This window comes from Oryctolagus cuniculus, chromosome X (assembly GCF_051225735.1).
Source record: "Oryctolagus cuniculus isolate XC-2025 breed Fujian yellow rabbit chromosome X, ASM5122573v1, whole genome shotgun sequence".
Classification (NCBI taxonomy): domain Eukaryota; kingdom Metazoa; phylum Chordata; class Mammalia; order Lagomorpha; family Leporidae; genus Oryctolagus; species Oryctolagus cuniculus.
In genome coordinates, this window is record NC_142888.1 from 90,860,523 (window position 1) to 90,875,738 (window position 15,216).

Consider the following 15,216-nt stretch of genomic DNA (forward strand, 5'->3'; position numbering starts at 1 on the left):
AATGGCCGCTGCGGCTGGCGCGCTGCGGCTGGTGCACTGTGCTGATCTGAAGCCAGGAGCCAGGTGCTTCTCCTGGTCTCCCATGCGGGTGCAGGGCCCAAGGACTTGGGCCATCCTCCACTGCCTTCCCGGGCCATAGCAGAGAGCTGGCCTGGAAGAGGGGCAACTGGGACAGAATCCGGCACCCCGACCGGGACTAGAACCCCGGTTGCTGGCGCCGCAGGCAGAGGATTAGCCTAGTGAGCCACGGCGCCGGCCTTCCATTCAATTCTGATATTACCTATGCACAAGTCAGCCTCTCACTTCCTATGCCAGGCTGTGATTAATGCTCCTAAAAGCAAGGTTCCCAAAACCCCCTCCTCGGGTTTGATTAACTTGCTAGAGCAGTCCACAGAAGTCAGTGAAATACATTTACTGATTTATTATAAGGAATATTGTAAAAGGATACTGATGAGGGACAGTGTTTTGGTATAGCAGGTTAAGCTGTTGCCTACAATACAAGCATTGAACATGAGCACTGGTACAAGACCTGGCTACTCCACTTCTGATCCAGCTCCCTGCTAATGTGCCTGGAAAAGCGTGGAAGATGGCCCAAGTGCTTGGGCCCCTGCCACCCACGAGGAAGACCAGATGGAGCTCCTGGCTCCTGGTGTCGGCCTGGTCCAGTCCCAGCCACAGCAACCGTTTGGAGAGTGAACCAGCAGATGGAAGATTTCTTTGTCTCTCTCCCTCTCTCTCTAACTTTGCCTTTCGAATAAAATAAATCTTTTTAAATAAGATTTATTTCGTTTATTTGAAAGTGTTACAGGGAGAAGTAGAGACAGAGAGAGAGGGAGGTCTTCCATGCACTGGTTTACTCCCTAAAAGGCTGCAATGGCTGGGACTAGGCCAGGCCAAAGCCAGGAGCTTCTTCTGGGTCTCCCTCATGGGTGCAGGGGCCCAAGGGCTTGTGCCATCTGCTGCTGCTTTCCCAGGCCACAGCAGAGAGCTGGATCGGAAGTGGAGCAGCCAGGATTCGAACCGGCACCCATATGGGATGCAGGTCGGGGCTTTAACCCTCCACCACAGTGCCGCCCCTCAAATAAAGAGATAAATCTTGAAAAGAAAAAGAGGATACAGGTGACTAGATGGAAATGGGTGAGGCGCTGGGGAAAGTCTTGGGAGAGTCCGTGCCCTCTCTGGTCCCCTTCAGCTATCTGAAACTCTCCTAAACCCCGTCCTTTTGCATTCTTATGGTGGCTCCATTCCATAGGCATGATTGGGTACATCGTTGTACTTTGGTCATCAAATTAATCTGTGGCCCTTCTGCCTTCCCCAGAGATTGAGAAGTGAGGCTGAATGTTCCAACCCCCTAACCATGCCTTAGGCTTTCCAGTGACCAGCCCTCATCTTGAAAGTATCTCGTGGACCCAGTCACCAGTCATCTCATGAGCAAAGTACACTCTCATCACTTCAGAGAGTCCAAGGACTTTAGGAACTGTATTCAGGAAATGGGGATGAAGACTGCTACAATTTGAAAGCTTGTCCCCTCCCAAACTCATGTTGAAGTTGAATTGCCACTATAACGGTATGAAGTAAGACTAAGACTACATAAAAGGGCAAGTTTGGCCCCCTCTTGCCATCTCTCCTGACTCTTTCATCTTCTTTTTTTAAAAGATTTATTAGAAAGGCAGAGTTACTGAGAAAGAGAGAGGGACAGAGAGAGAGAGAGAGAGAGAGAGAGCTTCCATCTACTGGCTCACTCTCCAAATGGCTGTAATGGCTGGAGCTGGGCCAGGCTGAAGCCAGGAGCTTTTTCCGGGTTTGCCACGTGGGTGCAGAGGCCCAAGCACTTGGACTATCTTCTGCTGCTTGCTCAGGTGCATTAGCAGGGAGCTGGATAGGAAGTGGAGCAGCCAGGACTCGAACTGGCACCCGTATGGATGCCTTTGGCTTTACCTTCTACACCATGGTGACTCTTCTATCTTCTACCACGTGAGGCTCCAGCTATCTTCCCCTCCAGAGAATGCAGTATGCAAGGCACTATATTGCAGTAAAAGATAGGCCTCACCAGTTACCAAACCTACCAATACCTTAACCTTAGACATACCAGCCTCCAGTGAGCCAATAAATTTCTGTTTATACATTACCCAGTCTCAGGTATTCTGTTACAACACAAAACAGACCAAGATAAAGACCAAATATGTATTTCATGACACTTCATTCCCTCTAATCCATTGCCACAACCTGTGGGGTTTACCTCGTAAGTAACCTAAAATGTACCAATCCCCTCCATCTAAGTCATGGTTACTTTTTTAAAAAAAGATTTATTTATTTATTTGAAAGTCAGAATTACACAGAGAGAAGAGAGGCAGAGAGAGGTCTTCCATCCACTGGTTCACTCCCCAGTTGGCCGTAATGGCTGGAGCTGTGCCAATCTGAAGCCAGGAGCCAGGAGCTTCTTCCAGGTCTCTTACATGGGTGCAGGGGCCTAAGGACTTGGGTCATCTTCTACTGCTTTTCCAGGCCATAGCAGAGAGCAGGATCAGAAGTGCAGCAGCTGGGACTTGAACCGGCACCCATATGGAATGTTGGCACAGGCAGCAGCTTTACCTGCTACACCACAGCGCCGGCTCCAGTCGTGGTAACTCTTGTTCAGGCTACCCTCACCTCTACTCTAGATTGTTGGAGTAGTTGTTAATGGACTCCTGATCCTTTCTCGATCCTTTTTCCACACTATAGTAGTCAGGGAGACATTTTCAAAAGCCAAATATGATACATTATCCCAACCCCACTGGGTTTCCAGTGGCTCTTAGGACATGGGTGAAATGGCTTAAGCTGGTTTCTAAGGTCCTTAGATGTTCTGACCCCATATACTGGCACAGCCTCAACCCCCACCACATTGCTCTTCCAACCACCTCTTGAACTCCAACCATACTGGCCTTCTTTCATTTCCTTTTTACTGGCCATGCTGTCTCTGAACAAATAGCCTTAACCCTGCTCCCTGGGGCCAGCATTGTAGTGTAGCAGGTTAAACCACTGCCTGCAACACCAGCATCCCATATTGAAGCACCGGTTCGCTGCTCTGCTTCTGATCCAGTTCCCTGATAACACACCTGGGAAAGAAGCAGGTGATGGCCCAAGTGCTTGGGCTTCTGCCACCCAGATGGAGTTTCGGGTTCCTGGCTTTGGCCTGGTCCAGCCCTGCAACCACTTGGTCACTGCAATCATTTGGAGAGTGAACCAGTGGATGGAAGATTTTCTTTCTCTCTCCCTCTCTCTATCTCTCCCTCTCGTTCTGTAAAGCTGCGTTTCAAATAAAGAAATCTTAAAAGAAAAAAAAAAAGAAAGAAACCTGGTCCAACATCCACCTCCAACCTAATTAACCTCTACTCTTCCTCTGACTGCTAGCTCATAATCATTTCCTTAGGACACCATATCTGACCACTCTGACCAGTCAAATCCTCCCGTTTTCTAGGCCCTCCAGGCATAATGCACACTCTTCTCCCTGGTACTTGTTCTCGTCACAGTAACACACTTGTGTGACTATTGCGTGCTATTTGGCTCCCTCATTAGACTATGAGCTCCTTGCAGGAGGGACTTTGCGGTTGCTTTTGTTCATGTTTCCTCAGCCCCTAGCACAAAGCCCAGCAATACGTATGGAGCTTCTAAAGAAAGAATCGGTCCCCAGCAGTCCAGAATAACACATACCACCAGAGTGCCTTCTGCCAAAGAGAAACAGAGCCAGACACCAGCTAGAAGCAGTAAAGATATATTTTATTGAGTGGTGTTGTAATAAGGGAAAAGAGACTTTGGCAGAGAACTGAAGCCTTTTCACCAAGATGCCGCTGAAGGCAAAGAAGGAACCTCCTGCCCCTCCCTAAAGCCAAAGCCAAAGGCTTTGAAGGCCAAGAAGGCAGTGCTGAAAGGCATCCACAGTCACAAAAAAAAAAATCTGCACTTCACCCACAGTCTGGCAGCCCAAGACACTACGCCTCCGGTGGCAGCCCTAATATCCTCCGAAGAGCGCGCCCCTAGGAGAAACAAGCTTGACCACTCGCCATTATCAAGTTCCCCCTGACCACTGAGTCTGCTATGAAGAAGACAGAAGACAACAACACACTGGTGTTCATTGTGGTTGTCAAGGCCAACAAGCACCAGATCCAACAAGCTGTGAAGAAACTCTCTGACATTGATATGGCCAAAGTCAACACCCTGATCAGACCTGACAGGGAAAAGAAGGCGTGTGTTCAACTAACTCCTGATTAGGGTACTTTGGATGTTGCCAACAAAATTGGGATCACCTAAACTGAGTCCAGCTGGCTAATTCTAAATATATGGTTTTTTTTTCTTTTTACCATAAAAAAGAACTGAACTCAATTCCAAATACAGGGATAAGTGTGGTTTTATAGACAAGGAGCAGAATGAGGGGGTCAATAGAAGGAAAGTGACTAACAGGATTCTTGCTAAAGGCAGGCCAAAATCATAAGATGTCAAAGGTAAGGGGCTGACCTAAGCAGAATCCTTGCTAAAACTGGGCTAGGTAAGAGAAGGACAGGAGCCCAGAACTCCATCCAGCTCTCCCACATGGATAGCAGGGACCCGAGCACTCGGCCCATCACCTGCTGCCTCCCAGGATGTGCGTTAGCACAAAGCTGGGATTGGGAGTGGAGCCGGGTGGGACACGGGCATCCCAACCAGCATTTTAACAGCTATACCAAACCCCTGCCCAGAGCGTAGATTTCTTTATTTTCCACCTTTCCTGCTAAGTGCCCCATAAAAATATATTCTTCACTTGTTACTAAACAGGCATTTTTAACAACTTCTTTGAGGTACAATTCACATTTCATAAATTTTGCTCCAGGAACAATAAATTCAGTGGTGTTTAGTAAATTTACAGAGTTGTGCAAACCATTATCACTACGTATTTGGACATTTCTAGTAGTATCTCATATCGGAGTATCAGTTCCAGTTCCGGCTACTCTGCTTCTGATCCAGCTTCCTGCTAGTGTGCTTCGGAAGGCAGCAGAAGATAGTCCAAGTGCTTGACCCCTGCCACCCATGTGGGAGACCTGGATAGAATTCCTGGCTCCTGGCTTTGGCCTGGCTTAGTCCCAGCCCTTGTGGCCATTCGGGGGAGTGAAACAATGGATGGAAGATTTTCTGTCACTCTGCCTCTCAAATACATAAATCTTGGAAATAAATGAGGGGCCAGCGCTGTGGCGCAGCGGGTTAAAGCCTTAGCCTGCAGCGCCGGCATCCCATATGGGTGCCAGTTAAAGTCCCGGCTGCTCCACTTTCGATCCTGCTCTCTGCTATGGCCTGGGAAAGCAGAAGATGTCCCAAGTCCTTGGGCCCCTGCACCCACGTGGGAAAACCTGGAAGAAGCTCCTGGCTCCAGATCGGTGCAGCTCTGGCCATTGTGGCCATTTTGGAAGTGAACCAGTGGATGGAAGACCTGTCTCTCTGGCTCTACCTCTCTCTGTAACTCTTTCAAATAAATTAAAGAAAATAAATGAAAGATGCTTCATGCTCATTTACAGTCATTCCCTGCTCCCACCCCATAAGCAGTTTTGAGGGCTGTCATATTTGCCTAAGAATGAGAGGGAGAGCCTAATTGGACACACGAAATTGAAAACTAGCACACAGGAAATAATCTGAGAACCGCCAAGTATTAATTGTGCATTTCTGGTTACTCTAAAACATTTGGGGGCCACAAATCAACGTGAACTAAGAAGTAGGAGCAAGTTCAAGGAAGAGGTAGAACATTTTAAGACACTGTTGCAGAAAAATAAAAATGCAAAATTTAAAATAAAGAAAAGGGAAAGGAATGTGAGTTGAGAAATAAACAAAAGAACCGACATGTTTTCAAAACTTTTCAAAGTTCCAATATGGTGTGACAGTTGCTGAGCTGTTTGTCCATAATCCAGTCGGCAATAGGAGTTTTCAGAACAGAAGGAAGAGTGTTGAGTCAACACTCAACAGAAAATAAACACGTATTGAGCGCCTACTGTGTGCCAGGCAAGGGGCTCTGAATAAGGAAAAGTGGCCGCTCGTGCCTTCCCCTGCCCCGTCCCGCCGGCTTCCCGGGCAGCCCTCGGGAGCTGGGAGCGTCCCTGGCAACGCCGGTCTCTGGGGGACTGGCTCGGGACAACCCACGGAGCGGAGCGCAAGGCACAGGCCGGGCGCGAGGGAGACCCACGACCATTGCCCCGGTTCTCTTGTCACATGTTCAGCCGGCGTCCCCCTCCCGGCGCCCAAGGGGTCCGAAAGAAGCGAAGGGGCAGAGGAGGGCTTTCCAGATCCCCAGAGCTGGCCAAGGGACTGTCTCCCCTCCGGGAGCCCCGCGGGCCCGGACTCCTGCAGGACTCGCGCGGGTCTCCCCGAGCCGCCGCCATTCGCCACGTTGACCACGCCCCCTCGGCGCCCGCCGCCGCCGCCGCCATTTCCCTGCAGCCGCTCGCGTCCCCTTCCCGGAACCTTAAAAGACTGTAGGGAGGGGCCCTATTTGAAGGTCTCCGGAGGCGGGAGAGGAGGAGATGGGATGGCTGCTTACCAAACTGGGCTCCTGCCCTCCAGCATGCTTCTTTTCCTCAACACAAAGTTGGTTAGGGCACACCCCGAGCCTCAGCTTCCTTATCTCTGAAGTGAGAATGGCAGTGATGTTCAGTGACATCTTAAGTAAAAAGAAACAGGCCCTGTGCAAAGGAGGGGGAGCGGGAAGAGACAGGAAAGGAGGGGATGGGGAATTAACTCTGAAAAAGGCTGTTGGCAATGTCCTAACAGGTGTATTGGTCAGACAGAGCACTAGAATCAAAGGATTACTGAATAAATCTCATTGGTTCTTAGAGGCTGTCGCTCAGTACCCATCTGTTCCTCCGGAAGCCTAACCTTCTATCTCAGAGGGTCACAGCCCTGTGTGCACCTATCTGTGCTCACCACTGCACCGGGGGTGGGCGTGACCCATCCATAGGCTCCAGGCACATGCACACTCTAACCCTTCACCAAGGCAGTGAGGTCCTGCGCAGGCGCCAACCAGGCGCCCCCATGGCCGTGCCTGCTTTGCATTCTCAAGACTTGAATTGCAGTCAGTGTGGGGCGCGTTGTAAAACAGCTCTTGTGACTCTCCCAGATGGTATCAGGCCGGCACCTGGCCTTCGGCAGCCATCTGTTTTACAATAGTCCCCAAGGCCCATCTTGGCAAAATCTTCATTTTCGCTGACAGCGCTAGGAATTCTCCTTGAAGGAAAGGGAGCTTGATTGGTAAATCGACTTGCCATGCAGGTTTGTCTCTACGTGCTGGGGTAGAGGAGGAGGCAGAGAGGATGCCCCACGCTTACACATGGGAGGGGCTGCTGTGCTCACCTCCTTTGGGGTGGGATGAACACACGGGTGCAGCAAGGGGCTGGATGCACGAGCCAGGGGTCTCCTGCCACAGAGCCCCCCTGAGCACTGGTCACACCCCTGGGCCCCACCCCCAGAGTTTCTGATCTGGGTGCACCTTGAGCACCTGCATGGCTAACCAGTTCCCAGCTCCCGCCAAGGCGGCTGGCCTTAACCAGCCTTTCAACTGTTCTAGTAAAATACAAGCCACGTGCGATGGTCTCTGCAAGCCATTTCAGTTCCCATGAGGATTCGCAGCGCCCACGGCATCCCCATCTAGCGGTAGCTTGCATTGCTGTCCGGGCCACAGCGCTCATTTGCTATGCCTCCTCTCGGTGAGGTCTCCACACCCTCAGATCAATACCAGCTGCACCTGGACTTCTATGGCACCACACTCTGAGAACGGCCGGCACGAGACATCAGCAGAGACCCCCTTAGGCCACGATTTTGGGGCTGTAATCTTTCTTCCTGATCCTGCCAAATAGCTCTCGCATGCAGTCTAAACGCAGTCCCCTGACCCGGTGGTTGGAGGGTGTGTCTGGGCTGCCCACTTCACCTCCCAGCAAACTCTCCTGGGCAGTTGTAGAGTTGAGGTGGTGGATCATGGGTGGTGAGGGGGACACGTGTGTGCACGTGTGCACCTGTGCTGCTGCCCCGGCAGGTCCTGCTGTCCCTTTGCACACCCCTGTGCTCACCACCGACCTCCAGGTTCTCCCTGCTATAACTACACGGAGCCCTTCTGAGTATTCTTAACACCAGCAAAGCAGCAGCAGCCAACGCCTACGAGCGCGGGACTCAGCTTACCCTTTCCTGAGATGTGGTGACATCTAGTGGCTAACTGAAGAATCTTCATCCCTACTTCAAGAAACTTCTGGAAAATGAACTGAGCAGCAGTAGAAAGCAGACAAATCTACTTGTTTACTCTAAGAAAGGCTTCAAAGCTCCGAAGGGCAACAGAATGAGTGGCTCAATCTACTTAAGAGTCAACGATTTCCTGTTCTCCTGGCGCTGTAACAGAAGTCAGCAAAGACTCTCAAAACCCCCACTGCATCTTCAGTTCGACTGCTTTTCTAGAAATTGTGCTCCATGAAGTTTCCCTGAATAACATGGAATCAGATAATATCAATTAGGTATTTGCCTCCTATCTCAAGGGATTTCTCAACAGCCCAAGGGTAACAACCCGGTTGAGAGCGGCCAGGAGACGTGTAGATGTTCAGGTGAGGCTGCTACCCGAGCTGAGGGCCTGGAGTCCTGATGGTCATCAAGAGGTACAACTGTTAATGATCACTGTGATACAGACAGAAATGTACGACATTACCAGAGGGAGATGCCACAGGCACTCAGAATCCTCATGGAGGTGCAAGAGCTCGTAACTAAATAATTACATATCATTTGTACTTTATAGAAAATTTAAATTGCTCGTTAGAGGAACAAAGGGGAGGCAATCAAGAATCAATCATCAAGGAAGCTGCTCCTGTAAGTCGCTGTTCCAGGGTTAAATGGGCCTCTGGCCATCGGAGAACCGTAATGAGTCTCCAAATGGGGTCCTGAGACAAGCAGCAGTAGCTATTCTGCAGCAGCACTCTGGACTAGGGAGTCAGAAACTCAGCAGGTGCTGCAAATGATGCAGATACACTCAATGAGAGCACCACTAATGTCACACACGCCTTGGATGCCCTGGAAAGCTTAAAAGGAAACCGTGTTTACAGGCTGTATCAGTGCACTCAAAAGACGGAATTCTTTCTAAAACACCAGCCTACTATATACTTTTTTAAACATACAAATACTCCTTAGGTCTAATTTGTGGTTAAAATTACTTGCTTGTACTTCTCTGGGTTTTGGAGAATACTGGCTGGATAAAATACAAAGTCTCTGGTGCAGCTCAGTAGTCCTGTGGACACGGTAGTAAGAGCAGAAGGAAAGAGGAAAACGGTCAGCCTCTGTATTAAAGAAATGCAAGTTAAAATAGCAATGGGACATCATTTTTCAACAAACCGAGTTAGGAAAAAATTCTGTGCATCCTTAAGGAGGGTTTGGGAGAAAACATAAAAACACACACTCCTGGTGGAAAGACAAAGTACCAGCATCTTCCTGGTAAGACAACTCACAGCCTTAAAAATGTGTGTATCTTTGAGTCAGCAAATCTACTTCTATGAATATATCTTAGAAATAATTAATGATACACACAATGGTGTATATACAAAGATGCTAATGTATCATTTATAATTGAAAATTTTCAATTTCAACAGCAGGGGATCATAAAGTCAATTAGAATAAAGGTCAAGCTGTACAAGAGTATTTTTCCAGTTTTTAAAAGGAAGATTTATTTAACAAGTTTCACTTAGTACAATACATCTAAATGGAAATCACAATACAAGGAAAGATTTAAATCAAAGCCTCAGAATTTCATACAAACAACACGACCAAACTCCTAAAGTATTGGTATTACATCTCAAAATTGTCCCAGATCTTAAAAAAAAAAAGTGTACACTCACGTGCCTTACAGGATATTGAACCAAAAAGCTAGAATTAACAAACATGCCAAATGTTTTCACTTTGAATCGTAGACATAGCTCCTATATTTGAGTTTTACAGAAAAGCATGTTTCTCAACATGCATCTGAAGTTTTCAATGTATTGTGGTATAAGAGCAACATTTAACATAAGCGAAACTGCTTTAACCTAAATATGCTTCCTGCTTTAGGTACACTCCTACAACATAACTAACTTGAGGAAAGCTGAAAATTGTTTTAACAGTTATGGTCAATACTGAACTTTGTTATTACATCCTAGCTGAATGTTTCAGTGTTTAAAATGACTGAGCATAAAGTTTTAAAACAATCTTGACTTCCACTTTACAGTAAGCAGGAATCACAAGCCTGTAATGCAAAACTGTTAAACTTAATCTTTTGTTTTCTTAAAAAAGGAGAAAGATAAAAAGAAAGAAAGGAAAGAGAGGAAACTGACCAAAAGTGGTCAGAATCAATTGTAGTTCCCACTTGCCAATCATACTGGATATACTAAACATCCCTCCCACTCTATTCCACTCCCATAAATGCACAGCTTTTATTTCTGTATAGTAGCTGCTACATGCCTCTTCTCTACCTAAGCGAGGTTTGACTGGTAGTCACTGGAGTTTTCCTGCAGAACCTGGTCATATCCACTCATACTGCTCTGACCACCATAACCGCCCCCATACCCGCCACTCAGCTGCTGGCTAGCAGGACCCCCGTAACTGGACTGATTGGATAAGCCCATTCCTCCCATCATTTGGCTGCCGTAAGCACCACCACTTGCCCCTGCTGTAGAATTCAGAAAGAGTTCTACATAGCTGTGATCATAAGCTCCTCCACTTGTCCCTGCGGTAGAATTCAAGAAGAGCTCCACGTATCTGTGTTGCATGTTAGCTTTATCTTTTGCCATAGCTGCTACTGCATCTTCATGAGTAGCAAATTCAACATCGGCCTCACCAGTAACCCTGCCATCCGGTCCAATTTCAATATGGACTCTCATGGGATTAAGAGGCGAGAAAAAATTATAAATATCATTCTCAGTGGCTCTGTAAGGTAACCCCCTCATGTGTACACAGTGCCCTGTAGTGCTCTGGAAACTGGACCCACCGTCTCCGTATCTATGATCAGACATTCCTGAGAAACAATAATTGAGGTCTCTTCCAAATCTATCAGAGCCAAAGCCATACCCATCATTATAACCGCCATAGTCATCATAGCCTCCATAGCCTCCACCATAGGCACCCCGCCTCATCCTTTCAAAGCCAGCTCCTCTGCCAATGCTATTATACCCCCTGCCAGCCCCTGGCCTGTCATAAGGACCTGGCCGCTGCATAGCCATGAGCTTCCGAGGGGGATCATAGTGGGTTCGGACTTCAGCTCGGCTACTCTTGAAGATTTCAATGTACCTGTGTCCTATTCTTTCCTTGTGTTTCTTTAAGGCCTTTTCAGCTATCTCCTGCGAGGCAAACTGCACAAATGCCTCCCCTGTGCTCCGCCCCTGAAAGTCCACCGGCAGTGTCATCCCATTTGGCACAATTTCCAACCCTGAAAAGAACTGCACAATCTCTTCCTTGCTACAGCCAAATGGGAGTCCTCTAAGCCGGACGAAGCCATCGTTGGCAGTATCAGGACTATTCGGACCTGTATGCTTCAACACCCAATCCATTTCAACACTGTTGGACTTGAATACTTCAACATATCTGTGTCCCATGGTTTCTCTGTCCTTCTTCAAAGCCAATTTCACTTCATCTTCAGATTCAAGTTCGACAAATGCTTCTCCACTTGGTCTGCCTTCTCTGGTGTAGATGAAACGAATACCTGATGTGCCATTCTGGATTTTGCAATCAGAGAAGAAGCGCATAACTTCATCAGCTGAGCAGGACCAGGGTAGGCCCCTGACCTTCACCACGAACCCTTCCCTGCCTTCCGTGCTCAGCATCATGATGACTGTTGGGCTCTTGGTGGCAAGCTTGGCTCAATGTAATTTCAGTGGAACTGCAAAATAAACCAGAAGACTACTGTCATGGAAAAATGTTCACAACATAGTAAGACACAAGAACAAACTACTAAAACAAATTCAATGATGCTGACAAGCGTCGTAAAAGACATCTGTATAAGTAAAAAGACTACAACAGATTTTGATCTCATTCACTCATTCATAAATGACTTATTTAATACCTGTTATATACTGGGGACTATTGATGGTGGTTACTTCGGATGGTAGGATTATGGGAGATTTTTGTTTCACAAACAAAACACACCTGAGAAGACACCTGCAGCAAATACACTACTATCCTGACTACATAAAGAACTCATGCAACGTCAATCAGGGCAATCTTAAGATCTAAGAGGTAAATGGACAGAAGTCATTATCGGGAGTCCAAGTTTTCATTTTACCAACATTTCTGTTGTTGTTGCCAGGTCTGGTACTTGGGTCTGGCATACAAGAATCAATAAACCCAGAAAGGGCTTTTGGGTCCTATGGGGCACTGTATGTCTTCACTAAAGATAAAAGTGCAAATATACATTGTATCTGTTACAACAGAACTTGGTGCAGGGTATAAGGAAAGTATATAGCAGGGACTAGTTTATCAATTTCTATCAGCTGGAGGCAGAACAGTTAAACTAAACAGACGAATCCCTTGAAGGATCCATAAACAAATTTTAAAAATTCGGACAGAACATAAAATAGCAGAGGGCAAAGCACGGGATGAGGCTGGCAAGGCAGAGATCAGATGCTGAAGGCCTTATTTGATATACAAATGCTAAGGGCTTTTTACAGGTCTTAAACGGGGGAGTGAGGGAGTGACGTCATCATAACCCTTCCAGACAGATCACCCTGGCAACAGTGTGGCACTCAATCAGAAGGGGACTGAGGTGAAACAGGCAAGATTAGTTCCAACAAGCTCTTGGAGCGATGTTAAAGGATTCACTAACACAACAGCAGTAAAAGAGGGAAGAAAGATGTGTTCTACACATATCAAAAAAGTAACATCTGTGGGACTGGATAACACATTAAATATAGAGGGAATCGAGGTATAGGGAAAGATACAGGAGAGGAGTCTGGGAAATGTTCAAACGTCATTAATCATCAGAAATACAAGCTAAAACCAGATGATCAACATTTTTCACCCATCAAGATAGTAGAAATTACATAGCAATAGTAAGTCAGTGCTATTCGGGGTTCACAAACTAATACTCTACTAGGAGTGAAAACTGATACACTATCTCTGGAAAGCAAATGCGACAGGAAATCCACTTCAAGTTATGTGCCCCGAACGAATGACCTGTAATTCAGACAAAGATTTACAGAACTATATTCACTGAAACGTATTTTAGTAAGAAAAACGGAGCACCCATTTAATTGAAAACTTAGAAAATAAGAACCAAAGAAATGACTAATGCTACTATCTTTAAATGATGCAAGATCACAGCTACTTGATAACCTCAACTATGTAAAAAATAAACAAACATTCACATACCCCTTGACCCTGCTAGAATTCCTTCCAGGAATCTGGTCAAGAGAAATACTTACAAATGATCACTGAGGCACTGTTAGTAATGGCAGAAAATTAGAAATCTAAATAGTTATCAATAGGGGGATTGCTGAATTAATTATATTTTATCTTTAAGACAGAATGCTATGCAGCCCTTTAAAAAAAAATCTGCCCCGATCCAGAAAAGATCTCAAAACTTAAAAGAATTTACATAGCACGATCCTAGTTACATTAAAATATAAGCATGCATGTATATAGGTATGTAAATGCATAGCAGGAATCCCAAAGCACGTAATACAAACTTGCTTTTGAGAACTGGAGGGTTGAGGAAATGAAGGAGGATTTTCACCTTTTATGTTACATACCTCTATGCAGTTATAGTCATTTAAATTGACTGTATTGGAATTAAAAATTTTTTAGGAAACGTAGATGCATGGGGACTATGTCAGATGTTACTAGAGATTACTCTGAGTTTATGGCTTTTCCCATTTTAATTTTTAAATTTCGTGTGCATTCCTAATTTTCTGCAGAAAATAACCATTTCGTTCAGCCAAAAAAAGTAACAAAAACAAATTAAAATGTTTGCTTTTCTGGGATTTGGTCTAACAAATTTCATAAAACGTTAGAGTTTTGTAGCTAGGCTGCCTGATGTGAAATCGCCTGGGCGCAGTGGGCCTCTTGGAAAGAAAGTGCAAAGTGTAGTAACTGCCATAAAACTACAATGGGGATGCGACTCCCCGACGCGAGTCGCTTATTATGTGGCTGCATCTCTAGTGCTAACAGTCTTCCTCTAAACCATCCTTAGGTCTCGGTGACAGATTTACGGACTGGCTTTTCGCCTGTCTTAGCCCCGAGACGCTCTGTCCCATTTAACGTTCCTGCAGCGCTCCACGGCTCCAGAGCCAGCCCCCTGGGTAGTGGCACGGAGATTCTGCTTCAATTCTACATCTCGTGGGTAAGGCCACCGGGACTCTTTTGCCCAAAGTAGGAATCGGGCTTTCATTTGTGAGTTAACAATCTGTGTATTTAATATGTGTGCTATACACATACTTTTTAAAAAAAACTATAACGACACGAGGTTGAGTTGTTACCTCCGAGTGGTGAATTACGTGTCTTTTAAAAAAAAATGTGTAAAGTATATTGTTATTTTTAGAACGTTCGAAATTGAGCATGTGGGTTGTTGGTATAAGCAGAAAAATAAACGCTGTTCAAATACTTAATTCAGGATAAGCACTTCTCGGGCGCCTCTGCCAGGCACGCAGCATTTGCCTAGATGTGACTCTACAGACAGAATTCACTTGGGGCCTCCCCCCGGCACAGACAATCAGGCAGTGGCGCCTGAGCGCGGGGATGGATGGACCCGTTCTCAGACCACCGCTTTCTCCTAACTCGGGCCCATGGTTTTCAAAGGTTTTCCCCTTACGGTCCCTCTTAGGGGCTCCCTGAAACCGGCCCAATCAGAGAGAGATACAAAAACACAGACACAATCATGATCGTCCACCATTTCCCCAACAGGCGCAGCAAAGGCGGCTTCCCGGCACTGAGATGAGGGGGAGGGGGGAGGGGGAGGGGGGAGGGGAAAGAGAACGAAAAAGGCGGAGGCGGCCCGCGGACCCCGCTCTGGTCTTCATCATCACCACCACCTCCCCGGGTCCCCAGTTCCCACCTACACACCAACCTCTAATGATACCGGGTAATTTTCCTTCTTCTTCCCTCAAACGGCTATAGCGAGACGATAGACGACGACCAGAACTACTTCTGCTCACGTAAGCGAGTGATCACGTGAGCACCTACGTCATGTGAGATCTCGGTCACGTGAGCAACTCTCGGCTCAAACCCGGGATC

General features: G+C 46.8%; 1 protein-coding gene across 1 annotated transcript; it reads right to left on the reverse strand.

The window, feature by feature from the left end:
• Window positions 1–9,660: 9,660 nt before the first annotated feature.
• On the reverse strand, window positions 9,661–15,147 carry HNRNPH2 (heterogeneous nuclear ribonucleoprotein H2). Its single transcript, XM_008273123.5, has 2 exons — window positions 15,050–15,147; window positions 9,661–11,869 (listed from the first exon to the last, which is right to left on the reverse strand). The coding sequence occupies exon 2, from the start codon at window positions 11,814–11,816 to the stop codon at window positions 10,467–10,469; it is 1,350 nt and encodes a 449-aa protein (XP_008271345.1). The 5' UTR covers window positions 11,817–11,869; window positions 15,050–15,147; the 3' UTR covers window positions 9,661–10,466.
• Between the last annotated feature and the right edge of the window lie 69 nt (window positions 15,148–15,216).